The sequence below is a fragment of the Cydia strobilella genome, chromosome 22 (assembly GCF_947568885.1).
Source record: "Cydia strobilella chromosome 22, ilCydStro3.1, whole genome shotgun sequence".
NCBI lineage: Eukaryota > Metazoa > Arthropoda > Insecta > Lepidoptera > Tortricidae > Cydia > Cydia strobilella.
This window is the reverse complement of record NC_086062.1, coordinates 7,474,257-7,489,191: the sequence shown is the minus strand read 5'-3', so window position 1 is coordinate 7,489,191 and position 14,935 is coordinate 7,474,257. Positions and strand designations below refer to the sequence as shown.

The window sequence follows — 14,935 nt, the reverse complement described above, 5'->3', positions numbered from 1 at the left end:
CGCGTTTTGAACACATATTTAATTATACGAACGGGTCTACCGCGATTTAATTTAATTGTTTTTACCTTAAATTCCGCAGTTTCAGCTGAGCTGCACCAGCTGTAATCACGGAAAGACTGGCGTCCCAGCAAAATGTCAACGGAGATCTAAGTAAACACCACAAAACTACACGAAATTAGACCCGTTCGTATAATTAATAATAATTGTTTTTATTTTTACGTCACATGGCGACCCTACCAACGCAACTGCTTTACATGAATAATTATACAAGTAACTTACCCATATCATCCTTGCTGATATCCTTGATAAAGATGAGGATGTAGTCATCGAACACGGTGAACTTGAGATGCGGGGACTCCTTGACGGCGCGGCCATCTTTGGTGAGCGTGACGTCGGCGGGCTGGTCGCCGGTGTACAGGATCTTGATCTTGGTGTTGTCGTGCTCGGGGAGGTGCAAGTCGCCCGGCATGCGGGTGATGCGCGGAGGATCTGACGGGAGAAGATCATCAGATTTTATTCTTTTAAAAGTGAGAATCTTAATCGTTCTTTACATTTCAATGTCGCAATCATATCATTTACAGTGCACAAGCTTCACAAAGACAAAAAAATCATCACATCAAACAAAGAGATGTCTCTATATTTTTTGCAACAAAGCCCCGTGGACACATCTGCATACAAGAAACCAAGAAACACTTCTTAACTGCCTGTTTAGCCCTTTTATACTCACTTCCGATCTTAAGGTGACCGATGCAGTAGATGAAGCCGATGTTGTTGACGGCCTCGCACGTGTAATCACCCTCGTCCGCGTCGGCGGCCTCGGTGATGTTCAGTTTGAGCACGCCCTCGCGGGACTCTGCGATGAATCTGCAATCAAATAAAAGGGTAAGCTGTGGTCATACGGCAAACGAAGTGTTTAATAAACAAAACATATTCATTGTACAGTCAGCATCAAAAAGTCACGTCCAAAGTGGTCAAATAAACACCGCAGAGAACGTGGAAACTTAATAGAAACCTAAAAAATACTGTCTGGGCACTATGACCTCAAGGATTTCCAAGGGATGTTCAAGCGCAACAACAACACCCGTCTCACTTAAAGTCATCACTTAAAGTTAGAAAGGCATAGGTCCCACAGTAACCCATACAAACACTTTTTGAGCAACCGAGTAGTAAGGGCTTGGAACAAGCTCCCCGAAGATGTGGTTACTGCTCAAAATGTAAATCAATTTAAAAACAAGTTAGACAAGCATACCTCTACATCTACCATCTAATGATAACTGTCAATGGCAACTGGATACAGGCTATATCAGTTGTCACAGCTGCCTGCCTGCCTACTGAATAATAATAATAATATATTATAACACAACCAGCAGATGGCGCTAGTGCGTCTAAGATTCTTTTACTCATACGTTCTACAACACGCTATCGAATTTCAAATATCAGTTGCTTAAACACAAGTCCCAACACATTCTATTCGACTAGAATACTCAGATCTCCACGTCTGAAAACTGTTTAAATAGAGATTTTTTAACTACAAATAGATATATATGTTACCTGGTTCCTAGCACGACTTCTCTGCCATTCCTAAGCCATCTGCCAGTAGGTATGGGGTTGCCAGTGGCGACGCATTCAATAGTGAACGGCCTGCCGAGCGGCGCGCACATGTGCGGCGGCATCATCTTCACCCATTCGGGCTTCGTGCCTCCGATCTCTTCGCCAGTGCGGACTGGAGTTGTGCATGATGACGGCTCGGATTTTCCTGGGAAAATTATTTTATTTTATTTATTTAAGAAACAAACAGTCTTTTATAGTTATACATAACACTGGAAAATTTTCTTAAAGCTAGACTTACAGTTTCCATAATGAAAATATTTACAACAAGTAAAAAAGTAAAGTAAGTAGTAGTTGTTTGATTTTTTTTTTATATTTAATTATAGAAATGTTGAAACGATATATCAGATTCTTATGAATGATTTAAAATACCTGCTTGAAATCTAATTTAACTTCTAGTTTCAAATAACCCCTGCTTTAGAAATTCCAGATTGGATATAATATAACTTTCGAACGTTATACTAAAAAGTCTCCGCCTAAAATTTTTCCCTCAATATGAAAATTGATAATTTGAATTCTGACATGCTTTTATTGTTCCTATTAGGCTTGTGTGTCATATGTGTCATCTATACACAACAGAAGTACTTTACTCTTATAAATAGGATTTAGACTTAGTAAAATATCTTATTTTGTAAAACATGTAATTCGACTAAATAAATAAGCAGGACTTAATATTGTTAATCTTATAATCATTACATAGTATAAAACAAAGTAGCTTTCCGCTGTCTGTCTGCCCCTATGTATGCTTAGATCTTTAAAACTACGAAACGGATTTTGATGCGGTTTTCACCTATCAATAGAGTAATTCTTGAGGAAGGTTTTAGTGTATAATTTGTAAAGGTTTTGTGTATCCCGAGCGGGTCGATAGTCACATATATTTAGATGAATTTCTACACTCATGATACAAGCTACGATTCGCGATTTTATAGACAAACATACTAAATATTGTGTATCTTGCTTACCGGCACTGTTAACGGCAATAACCCTGAACTCGTAATCGGCCTTCTCGATAAGCTTCATCGCAGTGAACGTGGTATCGGCGACATTGTAGTCGTTGCATTTCACCCAAACGCTGTCACCCACGTCGCGGCGCTCGATGATGTAGCCCGTGATGCGGGATCCTGGAGATATCAAAAAAATTAACAACGAGTCAAATAGACGGTAGTTTATTACTATATTATGGTAATAAAATCAGTACCGTATATTGTTTCGTTGCCATGTTTTTTTGTTACTCGTTAGGCGTTTATTTTATTTAACCTTGACTTGAAGTCAGATATTTTATGATATTGCTAAACTAATCAGTCTCAACTTAAGACTTAGTATATTTCCGTCAGGCGAGACTGGTTTATCGCTGGTCAGTTTATAATAATAGAAACAGAATGATTTTCGGTGATTCCATTGACTGCGCCGACTGATGTTGTTGGTAGAATACTAGGACAGGTCTAATCTAAAGATTTCTAGTGTGTCCCATAAAGTCACATTCGAGATACAAACAGTTCGTGCTCACTCGAACCTAAAAAAGTCCATGGAGGTTCTAACAGTGAGGACCAGACTTTTTCGCGTTGTGAGCTTGAGCGTTGTTTTAAAGCTTTGTAAATAAATAATTTAAATTGAAGTGATCCTACTGACTGCGCCAATACCAAAATTCTCAAAAGTCACCTCCATCGTTCGCCGGCGGGTCCCAGCTGAGATCCACATAGTTCTTGCCCACGCGTACAACACGAGGGGCTCTCGGCGGTCCGGGGGGTCCGCAGCTGGGCTTGACCTTGAAGCGTTGCGAGCTGGCCGAGTACTTGCTGAACCCGGCGGCATTCTTCGCGCGGACGCGGAACTCGTACTCGCATCCGGCTTCGAGGTTGTATGCCTGATAGATGATTCAATTTTAGTTACATTTGTTGGGCTTTTGTAGATGTAGAATACTGATATAACATTACATATGGTTACGTTCCAGTATTAGCTTAAATGATAAACGTAATGAATAAATATATGTCCCAAATTAATTCATCAGAAAATTTACGACGACAAAAGTAACGAATTCGGTCACTTATTCCCTCAAAATATTTATTTGTTTTAAGAGCGCATCTTCGTTATTTTCGAGTTGCTTCAAACTTCAATATTTAGATCGGAAACATGGGTATGGGTTCTATTTTATATGAATTGGGGCACATTTTACGGTAGGTTAAATTTTTTCCATAATATAGATATTATTCGCCAAGTATTTTTTAAATGCAACAATACCTATACATGTCAAAAATTCTAATTTGTGACTTGAAACTTTTCTTTTCGTAAATGTGTATATACTGTATAAAGATCTCTGAAAATATAAGCAATATATTTTCTTTCATCTGGTAATTGCAGTATTTGACAAGATACGCGCCTGGTGGGTCGTGGATCGTAAATGTGACCTGTAGGAAAACAACAGTTTCTTCTCACCTGGTAGTTGCAGTCCTTGACCAGATAATCGGCGCTGTTCCATACATTGTCCCGGACGTCTCTGAACTCGAGCTTGTAGCCCTGGATGCGGGAGCCGCCGTCGGAGCGAGGCCGGTCCCACACGAGCGAGGCCGTCGAGCCGTCCCACTCGATGACGCGAGGCGCGCCCGGTGGGTTGGGGATCGTGAAGGGGAACTGTAGGAAAACAACCGTTTCTTCTCACCTGGTAGTTGCAGTCCTTGACCAGATAATCGGCGCTGTTCCATACATTGTCCCGGACGTCTCTGAACTCGAGCTTGTAGCCCTGGATGCGGGAGCCGCCGTCGGAGCGAGGCCGGTCCCACACGAGCGAGGCCGTCGAGCCGACCCACTCGATGACGCGAGGCGCGCCCGGTGGGTTGGGGATCGTGAAGGGGAACTGTAGGAAAACAACCGTTTCTTCTCACCTGGTAGTTGCAGTCCTTGACCAGATAATCGGCGCTGTTCCATACATTGTCCCGGACGTCTCTGAACTCGAGCTTGTAGCCCTGGATGCGGGAGCCGCCGTCGGAGCGAGGCCGGTCCCACACGAGCGAGGCCGTCGAGCCGACCCACTCGATGACGCGAGGCGCGCCCGGTGGGTTGGGGATCGTGAAGGGGAACTGTAGGAAAACAACCGTTTCTTCTCACCTGGTAGTTGCAGTCCTTGACCAGATAATCGGCGCTGTTCCATACATTGTCCCGGACGTCTCTGAACTCGAGCTTGTAGCCCTGGATGCGCGAGCCGCCGTCGGAGCGAGGCCGGTCCCACACGAGCGAGGCCGTCGAGCCGACCCACTCGATGACGCGAGGCGCGCCCGGTGGGTTGGGGATCGTGAAGGGGAACTGTAGGAAAACAACCGTTTCTTCTCACCTGGTAGTTGCAGTCCTTGACCAGATAATCGGCGCTGTTCCATACATTGTCCCGGACGTCTCTGAACTCGAGCTTGTAGCCCTGGATGCGCGAGCCGCCGTCGGAGCGAGGCCGGTCCCACACGAGCGAGGCCGTCGAGCCGACCCACTCGATGACGCGAGGCGCGCCCGGTGGGTTGGGGATCGTGAAGGGGAACTGTAGGAAAACAACCGTTTCTTCTCACCTGGTAGTTGCAGTCCTTGACCAGATAATCGGCGCTGTTCCATACATTGTCCCGGACGTCTCTGAACTCGAGCTTGTAGCCCTGGATGCGGGAGCCGCCGTCGGAGCGAGGCCGGTCCCACACGAGCGAGGCCGTCGAGCCGACCCACTCGATGACGCGAGGCGCGCCCGGTGGGTTGGGGATCGTGAAGGGGAACTGTAGGAAAACAACCGTTTCTTCTCACCTGGTAGTTGCAGTCCTTGACCAGATAATCGGCGCTGTTCCATACATTGTCCCGGACGTCTCTGAACTCGAGCTTGTAGCCCTGGATGCGCGAGCCGCCGTCGGAGCGAGGCCGGTCCCACACGAGCGAGGCCGTCGAGCCGACCCACTCGATGACGCGAGGCGCGCCCGGTGGGTTGGGGATCGTGAAGGGGAACTGTAGGAAAACAACCGTTTCTTCTCACCTGGTAGTTGCAGTCCTTGACCAGATAATCGGCGCTGTTCCATACATTGTCCCGGACGTCTCTGAACTCGAGCTTGTAGCCCTGGATGCGCGAGCCGCCGTCGGAGCGAGGCCGGTCCCACACGAGCGAGGCCGTCGAGCCGACCCACTCGATGACGCGAGGCGCGCCCGGTGGGTTGGGGATCGTGAAGGGGAACTGTAGGAAAACAACCGTTTCTTCTCACCTGGTAGTTGCAGTCCTTGACCAGATAATCGGCGCTGTTCCATACATTGTCCCGGACGTCTCTGAACTCGAGCTTGTAGCCCTGGATGCGCGAGCCGCCGTCGGAGCGAGGCCGGTCCCACACGAGCGAGGCCGTCGAGCCGACCCACTCGATGACGCGAGGCGCGCCCGGTGGGTTGGGGATCGTGAAGGGGAACTGTAGGAAAACAACCGTTTCTTCTCACCTGGTAGTTGCAGTCCTTGACCAGATAATCGGCGCTGTTCCATACATTGTCCCGGACGTCTCTGAACTCGAGCTTGTAGCCCTGGATGCGGGAGCCGCCGTCGGAGCGAGGCCGGTCCCACACGAGCGAGGCCGTCGTGCCGTCCCAGTCGATGACGCGCGGCGCGCCTGGCGGGTCGGGAATCGTGAACGGGAACTGCGGAACAAATATCACATAAACATTCCCGCATTTTTTTACAAAGAACTTATTACACTGTGCTACATATATTTTTGCTATACACTACCGCTCATAACTATTTAGGCACTTGTAACTTTTTCCTTGTATACAAAATCGACTTTCAGAATTATACCGCTAAGTCGCAGTCGGGTAACAGTTTTTTGTGCAGTTTACTTTTTTAATTTAACAAACATATCGAGCTTCAAAACGATGTGTCGAATATCCGTGCCTGCCTATTTACCAAATGGCAAGCGTAAATAAATCCATAAATCGTTTTCCAGTACAAAATCGTTTTATTTTGTATGAACTAGTACATAAGGGTTTTTTAAATCGTTGCATAAATAAAGTAAACTCAAAATTTTTAAGGATGTCTTTGGCAACAATTTAAGGCTCAATATATTTACATAAATAAACATTCAATCCAACATGTAAGAGAGTCTTATGTCAGCGATCGAACAGTATGATTTTGAAATCGCCAAAATAGTGTTTAGTTTTTCAGTTTATGCAATTAATATGTATGTTAGTCTTTAAGGTATATGTAATATGGACCTTGTTGCCTGAATTACATTTTAAAATAAATAAATAACAAACCTTAGCAGTAATAGAGTCATCCATGGTCAGCGGATCAGAAACTCCATACTGGTTCTCAGCGCGAACACGGAACGTGTATTTGCGGTTCGGTTCCAGACCCATCACGTTGTAGTGGCAGTTGCGCACGAACGATGAGATCTTCTGCCATACCTGAAAGAAAAGGGGTTTTAGTTGTGTGACTATAATCAAAGACAATGAAAACGGATAGCTTTGGACAAAAATGTTCATCGAAAGTAGCCATTTTTCATTTATATAGAAATAATTAATATTATTTTTTTTTTTGGAAATATACAATGGGGATATAGGATGTATTTTCTTTTTATATTTTATAGCTTTTATAGTTTAGCGTGATGTCGGATGCTTCCAGTGGGCCTACAGGTGGCGATTGTCGGTCTATCACCAATACCTTCCGTTCTACTAGTAGACCATTTGACTGAGGATCACTTACTCCGTTGTTGTCCATCTTCTCGACGACATAGTTGGAGATGGGGCAGCCGCCGTCGTCCAGTGGCGGCTTCCAGCTGAGCGTGCAGGTGTCTGGCGTGATGTCGGATGCTTCCAGCGGGCCTACAGGTGGCGATGGTCGGTCTACAACCAACACCTGGAAAAAGATATGTTAAAATATTGTAAAATTGTCTTAAAAATATGCTCAAGTTTATATTCTCATAGAGATTTCTTTCAGTTCAGTTCCATATTTTAAAACAGGTCCAAAAAAATGTGGCGCTATATGACAGTTAACTAAATGGCTATATAAGTTTTGTGGGAAGAGAATTATCGACGTTCTGACAACGAAAACTACCGCAGGGCTCCGTACAACGGTGTCCACTTCAAAGGTCAAATTCGAAGCACGAATTTTTGTTAGACTGTCTTTGAGTTTAGACTGCACAATTATTACAAAGGCGCAAAACTTATATGCATTCAAATAACGTCCCTTCTGAAGTTATCGCGAAAATTTCCATTAAGTTCAGTTTGTCAACTTACCCTGCAAGTCGCGCTATCCGAGCCCTCGCTGTTCAACAGCTGAATGGTGTACGGTCCCGTGTCGGACCTCTTGGCCGACGAGTTGTAGAACACAGTGTCGATGTCAGACGTCACGAAACGGAGCCTGTTGTCGGGGAACACTTCCTCGTTGTTCACGAACCATGATACCTGGGGAAAGTGAAAGTTGTTAAGCCTTTATAACGCCGAGGGAATATACTTCTCACATGATTTTGAACTCTGTTTCAAAGTGATATGGTTCAATTTTGCAAAATTTCTGACACCCTTATGCCTTATAAAAGGTTAGTTTGTTGAATTATACACAAGAATATCGTAATGTCAGGCCTTGTTGGGAAGTCCACTTTTATACTTAGGATTTAGGAAAAGCAGGAAGTCGTTTTTGATCTTGTTATTAAAATTCTCTTTTTTTTATTGTACCATTTGACCAAGTGAAAGTGAGGGTCTCCGTTTTCATTTTGAGCAAAAATGCCTTGGTTATGTCTGTTCTACTGTTTTGCTCCGTTGTTGTTTTGTGTGTTGTGTTTTGTTCTCAATCAACTGTCGTGAAATTTTGTGAGAAGGTTCGATAAATATTTAGCACTTATAAAGTTCAAAATATCGGAGCCATGGGGGTTTGTGGGCTCACAGCTTCGAGGATTAAATATTCAATATCTTGCTAGAGTCAAACCAAGAAAAATCTACAGAAATTTTGACAGCCATGCAGTGCAGGTGTTATTTTAAACGTCAAACTTCTATGAAATTATGACGTATAAATAACACTGGCACTGTGCGTGCTGTCAAAATCTCTGCTGACTATTCTTGGTTTAACTCTAGTAAGATTCCTAAAATGGCAATATGAAAAGACGGTAAGCACACTCACCTTCGGCCTCGGGTTGCCAGTGAACGGCACAGTGATCTTGATCTCCTCTCCCGCAATAACGGTGATGTCCCTGAGGCTGAGGTCGCTCGTGATCTTCGGCGAGTTGGGCGGCGCGCACGCGCGGATAGCGTCCGAGCTCTGCGAGTACGGGCCCTGGCCGGCCGCGTTGATCGCCGCTACCCTGAACTCATACTGCTGATTCTCGATCAAACCAGTGACTTTAAGAGTCGTGTCGGGCACGTGGGCGTGCGAGGCTTTAGTCCATTTGTCTTCGGTTATCAGTCGCTTCTCTACGACATAACCAGTAATGGGTGAGCCGCCGTCGTGACGAGGCTTGGTCCAGGTGATCGTGATGGAAGACTCCGTGGTTTCGACTGATTTTGGTGCTCCAGGCGCGCCTGGTGGGTCGAACGGATGTCTGGCCTTGATAGGCTCGGTGGTCTGAGCCGGGTCGGACTGTCCGTATTGGTTCTCAGCCATAACCCTGAACTCGTAATCTCTGCCGACATTTAAGTTCTTCACCCGGAAGAACGGAGTGGTAACGTAACCGGAAACCTTCGTCCAGTTAGCGCTTCTAGCCTCGCGTTTCTCGACGACGTAGTTCGTGATCTCGCCGCCACCGTTGTCCTTCGGCGGGTTCCAGTATAACGTGAGAGCTTCTCCTTCGAATTCGTCCGCACGCAGATTCTCTGGTTTGCCAGGTCTGTCGAGGACACGCACGTTGATCGTAGCCGTGTCATATCCGGACGGGTTGCGCAGTTGCAGTCTGTATTGTCCACCGTCGGACCTCTTGGCGTTCTTGACGACAAGCGATGCCGATTCTGGCGTGATCTTCTGGAAGATCCTAGAATCTCCCTCAACATCGAGGAGGTTGTCTTCCATGAACCAGGATGCGGTCGGTTGCGGGAAGCCAGTGTAAGGCACGTGGATAGAGAAGTCCTCTCCAGCACGTACAGTGATGTCCCTGACTCCTCCAAGATCCATGCAAGGTTTGTTCGGCTGTTCGGCGATGGTGATGTCGCTTGTAGGCTTGCTTGGGTCAGAGCGACCGACGTCATTGACTGCGATAACCCTGAACTGATACTCTTCACCTTCCTTAAGTTTAGGAACAGTGTGGACGAGGCTTGGAATAGGCACGTCATTGACATCCTTCCAGTCTTTGTCACCCTTGCCCTTCTGTTGGATGATGTAGCCCTTAATCTTCGAGCCTCCATCGCTCTTAGGCGGCCTCCAAGACAATGTAACCGAGTCCTTAGTAACTCGGTCTGGTTTAGGCGCTTCAGGTGCGCTAGGCTTAAGTCGTTGCGTCTGTGCTGTGATAGGCTCGGTTGGCTTGCTAGGTTTGCCAGGTCCGGCCTCGTTAACGGCAATGACTCTGAACTCGTAGCGGTTGCCCTCGCGGAGGTCAGAAACGGTGTAGCAAGTATTCGGTGTCGGGTAATTATTAACCTTCATCCATTCGCCGCCGCGCTCGCGTTTCTCGACGTAGTATCCGGTGATGGGTTTGCCGCCGCAGTTTGCAGGCGGGTCCCATTCGAGAGAACAGCTGTTCGCGCTGTATCCAGTAATCCTGGGCGTTTCTGGCGCATCCGGCGGATCGAATGGCGACTTGGCAACCGTAGGCTTGGACTCCAACGGATCTGATACTCCGTAAAGGTTCTCAGCGCGTACCCTGAACACGTATTTCTTGCCTTCGGTAAGGTTCTTGACGGCGAAGGAGCATTTCGGGCAGAAGCCGGCGACCGTTCGCCAGTCGTTGACGCCATACTCGGCGACCTCGACGACGTAGCCAGTAATCTCGCTGCCGCCGTCGTCGGTGGGCGGCTGCCATTGTAGACTAATCGTGTCGTGTGTGACCGGTGTTGTAAGGAGAGGTCCTTTAGGAATACCAGGCTTGTCAACAACAATGACTTCGATATCGGCCGAGTCTTTTCCATGAGCGTTGGACGCCGAGATAGTGTATTTTCCAGCGTCGTCCCTTGTGGATTTCTCAATGTTCAGCTTGGCCTCGTCGTTCTTGGTTTCCGTGGACAGTCTAAGCGAGGGCAGCAGAGAGACGGCACCCTTGGTCCAGGAGATGGTCGGTGTGGGCGCGCCGGTGATTGGAATGTTTATATTGATAGGTTCGCCGGCGCGCACCTTGATCTTGCGTCCAATAAGGTGGTCCAGATATAGTCTGGGCTTCTCCTTCATTGGTTTGGCGATGAACATGTTGGACGGGTCGGACGGCTGGCCCGGTCCGGCAGCGTTCACTGCAGACACTCTGTATTCGTACTGGTGGCCTTCCTGTACCCTATCGTCTTCGTATTCGCTGTTCCTGACTGGATCCTTGTTCAATTTGATCCAGCGGCCAGTCGCCTTGTCTCTCCTCTCGACGTCGTAGCCAATGATGTTGGATCCTCCGTTGGAAATAGGTGGTGTCCACCTGACCTTGATGTGATCCTTGTCCGCAGACACAAGTTCTGGTTTGCCAGGCTTGCCAGGAACAGTGTACTGGTTCTTAGCGACCACTGCTCTGTCGGTGACAAGCGGCTCGGAACGGCCTTGCAAGTTCTCGGCGAATACTCTAAACTCGTATTTGGTGCCTTCAGCCAATCGCGGTACTGTAGCATGGTTGAGTTTGGGGTTGATGTAGGTGACAGCTGGTACCCAGCCGCCTCCGTGAGTCAAGTCACGTTTCTCAATGACGTAGGCGGTCAGCTCGCTGCCACCGTTGTCCTTGGGTGGTTTCCATGAAAGAGTAACGGACTGAGCCGTGATCTCTTCGTACTCGAAAGGCGCTTGCGGCGGTCCGGGGACATCCAGGACGATGAGCTCGAAGCTTCCCTCGTCAGATCCTGAGTCGTTCTTCAGCGACAGATGATATTTGCCTGCATCAGAACGCTTGCAGTTAACCGTATGAATAATAGTATGGTGACCGACAGATGTGACAGTGGTCCTTTCGTTGGTAAGCACCGGTTTGCTGTTGCAAGTCCATGTGACTTCAGGAATAGGTTCTCCAATGAAGTCGACGTCCAGATGGAAGATGAGTCCAGCCTTGATTCTGATCTCTTTAAGTGGCGTGAGGATCTTAGGCGCCACGAATCTGTCCTTGGCTGTGATGATGTCCGAAGGTTCAGAAGGCTCAGACTGTCCGGCCTTGTTGACGGCGATGACCCTGAATTCGTATTCCTGTCCCTCAGTAAGGTCCGGGACTGTGGCTTTGTTCTTGTTCGAAGGAACGTGAGCAGCGTTCACCCAGTAGGGACTGCCCTTTTCTTTCTTCTGAATAATGTAGCCCGTGATCGGTGAACCACCATCGGATTTCGGTGTGGTCCATTGTAGGTCCACATGATTCTTGCTCCAGTCGGTAGCTTCAGGTTTACCAGGAGCAGTTGGTTCGTCGAATTCGTTCTTAGCCGTGATAGCGCGGTCGAGCTCCAAAGGCTCAGACTGTCCAATAGCATTGACTGCACTTACTCTGAACAAGTATTCCTTCATGTGGATAAGTCTGGTGACTTGGTGAGACAGGTATGTGCTCATACCGGCATCGGACCAAGTGCCACGGGACAGGTCCATCTTCTCAATAACGTAATGCAGGATTGGTGATCCACCATCGTCGAGAGGTACCTTCCAGCATAGTGAGCATGAGTCCTTGGTAACATCAGAGACGACCAATGGCTTCTCTGGTCTCGCTGGTTTGTCAAGTACGGTGACCTGAGCGGTGGCAGAGCACACGCCCAAGTCGTTCTTGAGGGTCAGCTTGTAAACGCCTCCGTCAGCGCGGACAGAGAATGGAATGTCTAATATGACCCTGTTGTGCAGAACCTGGATATCGATATGGTCGTTCGGATGGACGACCTTGCCATTGATTTGCCATTCGACTGTCGGTTTCGGGGCCGCTTCGATGGGGATCTCGTATTGTATCCTCTGTCCGGCCTTGACCGTCTTGTCTGCGAGCAGCATTTTGTCGAAGCGCGGTGCGCAGAAACGGGCCTTGGCGACTTGTGGTGTGGAAGCATCGCTAGGCTCTCCATTGCCAGCCTTGTTGACTGCGATGACCCTGAATTCATACTCTTCACCCTCTGACAAATTAGGGATAGTAGCGGTTGTCTGGTTTCCAGGGACAGTGGCAGCGACTTCCCAAGGTCCGTAGCGTTTCTTCGCCTCGATAATGTAACCAGTAATCGGGGATCCACCATCCTTCTTTGGCGGCACCCATTCCAGATCCATATGGTCCTTGTCCCAGTCCTTGACAACTGGAGTACCAGGTTTGTCTGGCGTTCCGTAAGGGTCCTTGGCCGTGATAGGCTCGGAGCCGACCAACGGCTGTGACTCTCCTTGCTTGTTAACAGCGCGTACCCTGAAGTTGTAATCGTGACCTTCGATGAGATGGTCGATGCGCATGTTACATGAGGAGACCTCTCCGGCAGGGATCCATCTCATGTTCTCCTGGTCCATCTTTTCGACGACGTAGTGAGTGATCTCACTGCCGCCATCATCCCTGGGCGGGCGCCATTTTAGCGAGCAACCAGACTTGGTGATGTCATCAGCACGAAGCGGTCCTTCTGGTGGTGTAGGTACATCGAGTACAGTGACTTTGATGGTGGCCGTGTCTGTTCCGTTGTGATTCTTGGCCTTGAGAGTGTAAGAGCCGCTGTCGGCGCGCTTGGCGTCGACGACCTTGAACTTGGTGGAGTGGTCGTCGTTGACGATCTTGACGCGGTCGGTGTTGATGACCATGTTGTCGCCGTGGAACCATTCCTTGGTTGGGGTCGGTTCGCCGGCGACGGGCACATCCAGCTCGTAGTTCTTGCCGGCCTTGACCTGGAAACAAGTAAATAAAAATAAGACGACAATCAGACAACTTAACCTAAGAATTCGGTAGAAACAGTTACTAGTATCTAGGCTAATCGCGATGTAAAATAAAAGTTTCGTCCTCGTGAAAGTTGCTAACAATGCAGTAGCGCGGACACCGGTATTGGTCAGGTCATGATAGTGTCGCACTGATCAAGCCAAAATCAAGATTCTGAGTGAATTTACCTAGTGATTTGGAAGTGGTCGAAACGGAAATTTACGAGAATGCATAGACAGTGGTATTCTAGTTTACACCCACGATGAAACGAAAACGGTGTATGCGTTTGTGTTGGTGGGCTGTTTATATGTTAGTGTACACGAATAATGATTCCATTTATGTCTAAAACGTATGGACCAAAAGTCAGGATTTTTTGAATTTTAAATATACATTTTGTCCAGTAAAGTTTGCTGTGAGTAATCTCAGTGCCTAGTTTGCAGGTTTTCCGTGATGACCGTGATTTACGTTATGCATTTAGGCATCCCACTTAGTCGGGGAACTAGGAACGAATATATTGTACACGCAAGCAAGAGCCTGCACTACCAACTAAATCATCCAAGGTATACCAGTATTGCGGTGTTCCTCACCTTGATATCAAACATGAAGTTCCTGTCGATCTTAGGTGCGAGGTTCTTCGGCCTCGCGAGGTGTGGCTTGGTGTGGTCGGAGGGCTCGCCGGGGCCGGCCTTGTTGACGGCGCGGACGCGGAACTCGTACGTGTTGCCCTCGATCAGGTCGGGCACCTTGCCGGTTGTTACGTCACCCTCGATCTGAGGGAAATAAGAAAAGATTCGTTATACGACTCGAGGGAAAGATATACTCGTATCTACCGAATATAGATATGATGGGATTGATGGGTGTTTAAAAAATGCGATAGTTTCCATAAGCAAATTCTTAAAAAAAACATGGGGAACTTCTCAAATTGAAGATTTCCTTTTAATCCTGTGAAAATGTATAGAAATTTCAGAGAACTTCCCAAATTTCTCCAAACTTTTTGCAATTTTCACTTTGACAATAAGAGAGATTTGCATTTAATAGGGATAAAACTGAGACACAGGCCTAAGGCATTATATTAGTGTTGTTAACTGAAATAGGTATAGACAACTTACGTTAGCACACTCCTCCCAATCAGGCGAGAAGCGGTCCTTCTTCTCAATAACGTATCCAGTAATGGGCGCGCCTCCGTCGGTCTCAGGTCTGGCCCACTGGAGCTCGACCCAGTCGCGATCGAAGTCCTTGATGACGGGCGTGCCGGGCTTGCCGGCCAGGTCGTAAGGATTCTTCGCCTCGGTAGCGTGCGGGGTGGTGAGAGGCTCGGATTTGCCTTGCCTGGAAGAATATAAGGGTGTATTTTAGTATAGTAAACACTGTAATAAACTAAAATACTG

At 47.6% G+C, this 14,935-nt stretch overlaps 1 protein-coding gene across 1 annotated transcript in view; it reads right to left on the bottom strand.

Moving 5' to 3' along the window:
* The window catches only part of LOC134751445 (twitchin), a 145,344-nt gene that overhangs the window by 26,872 nt on the left and 103,537 nt on the right, over positions 1 to 14,935 (bottom strand). The window contains exons 106-117 of the mRNA XM_063686854.1: positions 14,657 to 14,876; positions 14,135 to 14,317; positions 8,714 to 13,519; positions 7,837 to 8,004; positions 7,304 to 7,456; positions 6,856 to 7,005; positions 6,049 to 6,243; positions 3,268 to 3,472; positions 2,571 to 2,729; positions 1,552 to 1,756; positions 728 to 864; positions 280 to 489 (exon numbers count right to left, since the gene is read on the bottom strand). Coding sequence (XP_063542924.1) covers positions 280 to 489; positions 728 to 864; positions 1,552 to 1,756; positions 2,571 to 2,729; positions 3,268 to 3,472; positions 6,049 to 6,243; positions 6,856 to 7,005; positions 7,304 to 7,456; positions 7,837 to 8,004; positions 8,714 to 13,519; positions 14,135 to 14,317; positions 14,657 to 14,876 — 6,791 coding nt within the window. The remainder of the gene's footprint in view (positions 1 to 279; positions 490 to 727; positions 865 to 1,551; positions 1,757 to 2,570; positions 2,730 to 3,267; positions 3,473 to 6,048; positions 6,244 to 6,855; positions 7,006 to 7,303; positions 7,457 to 7,836; positions 8,005 to 8,713; positions 13,520 to 14,134; positions 14,318 to 14,656; positions 14,877 to 14,935) is intronic.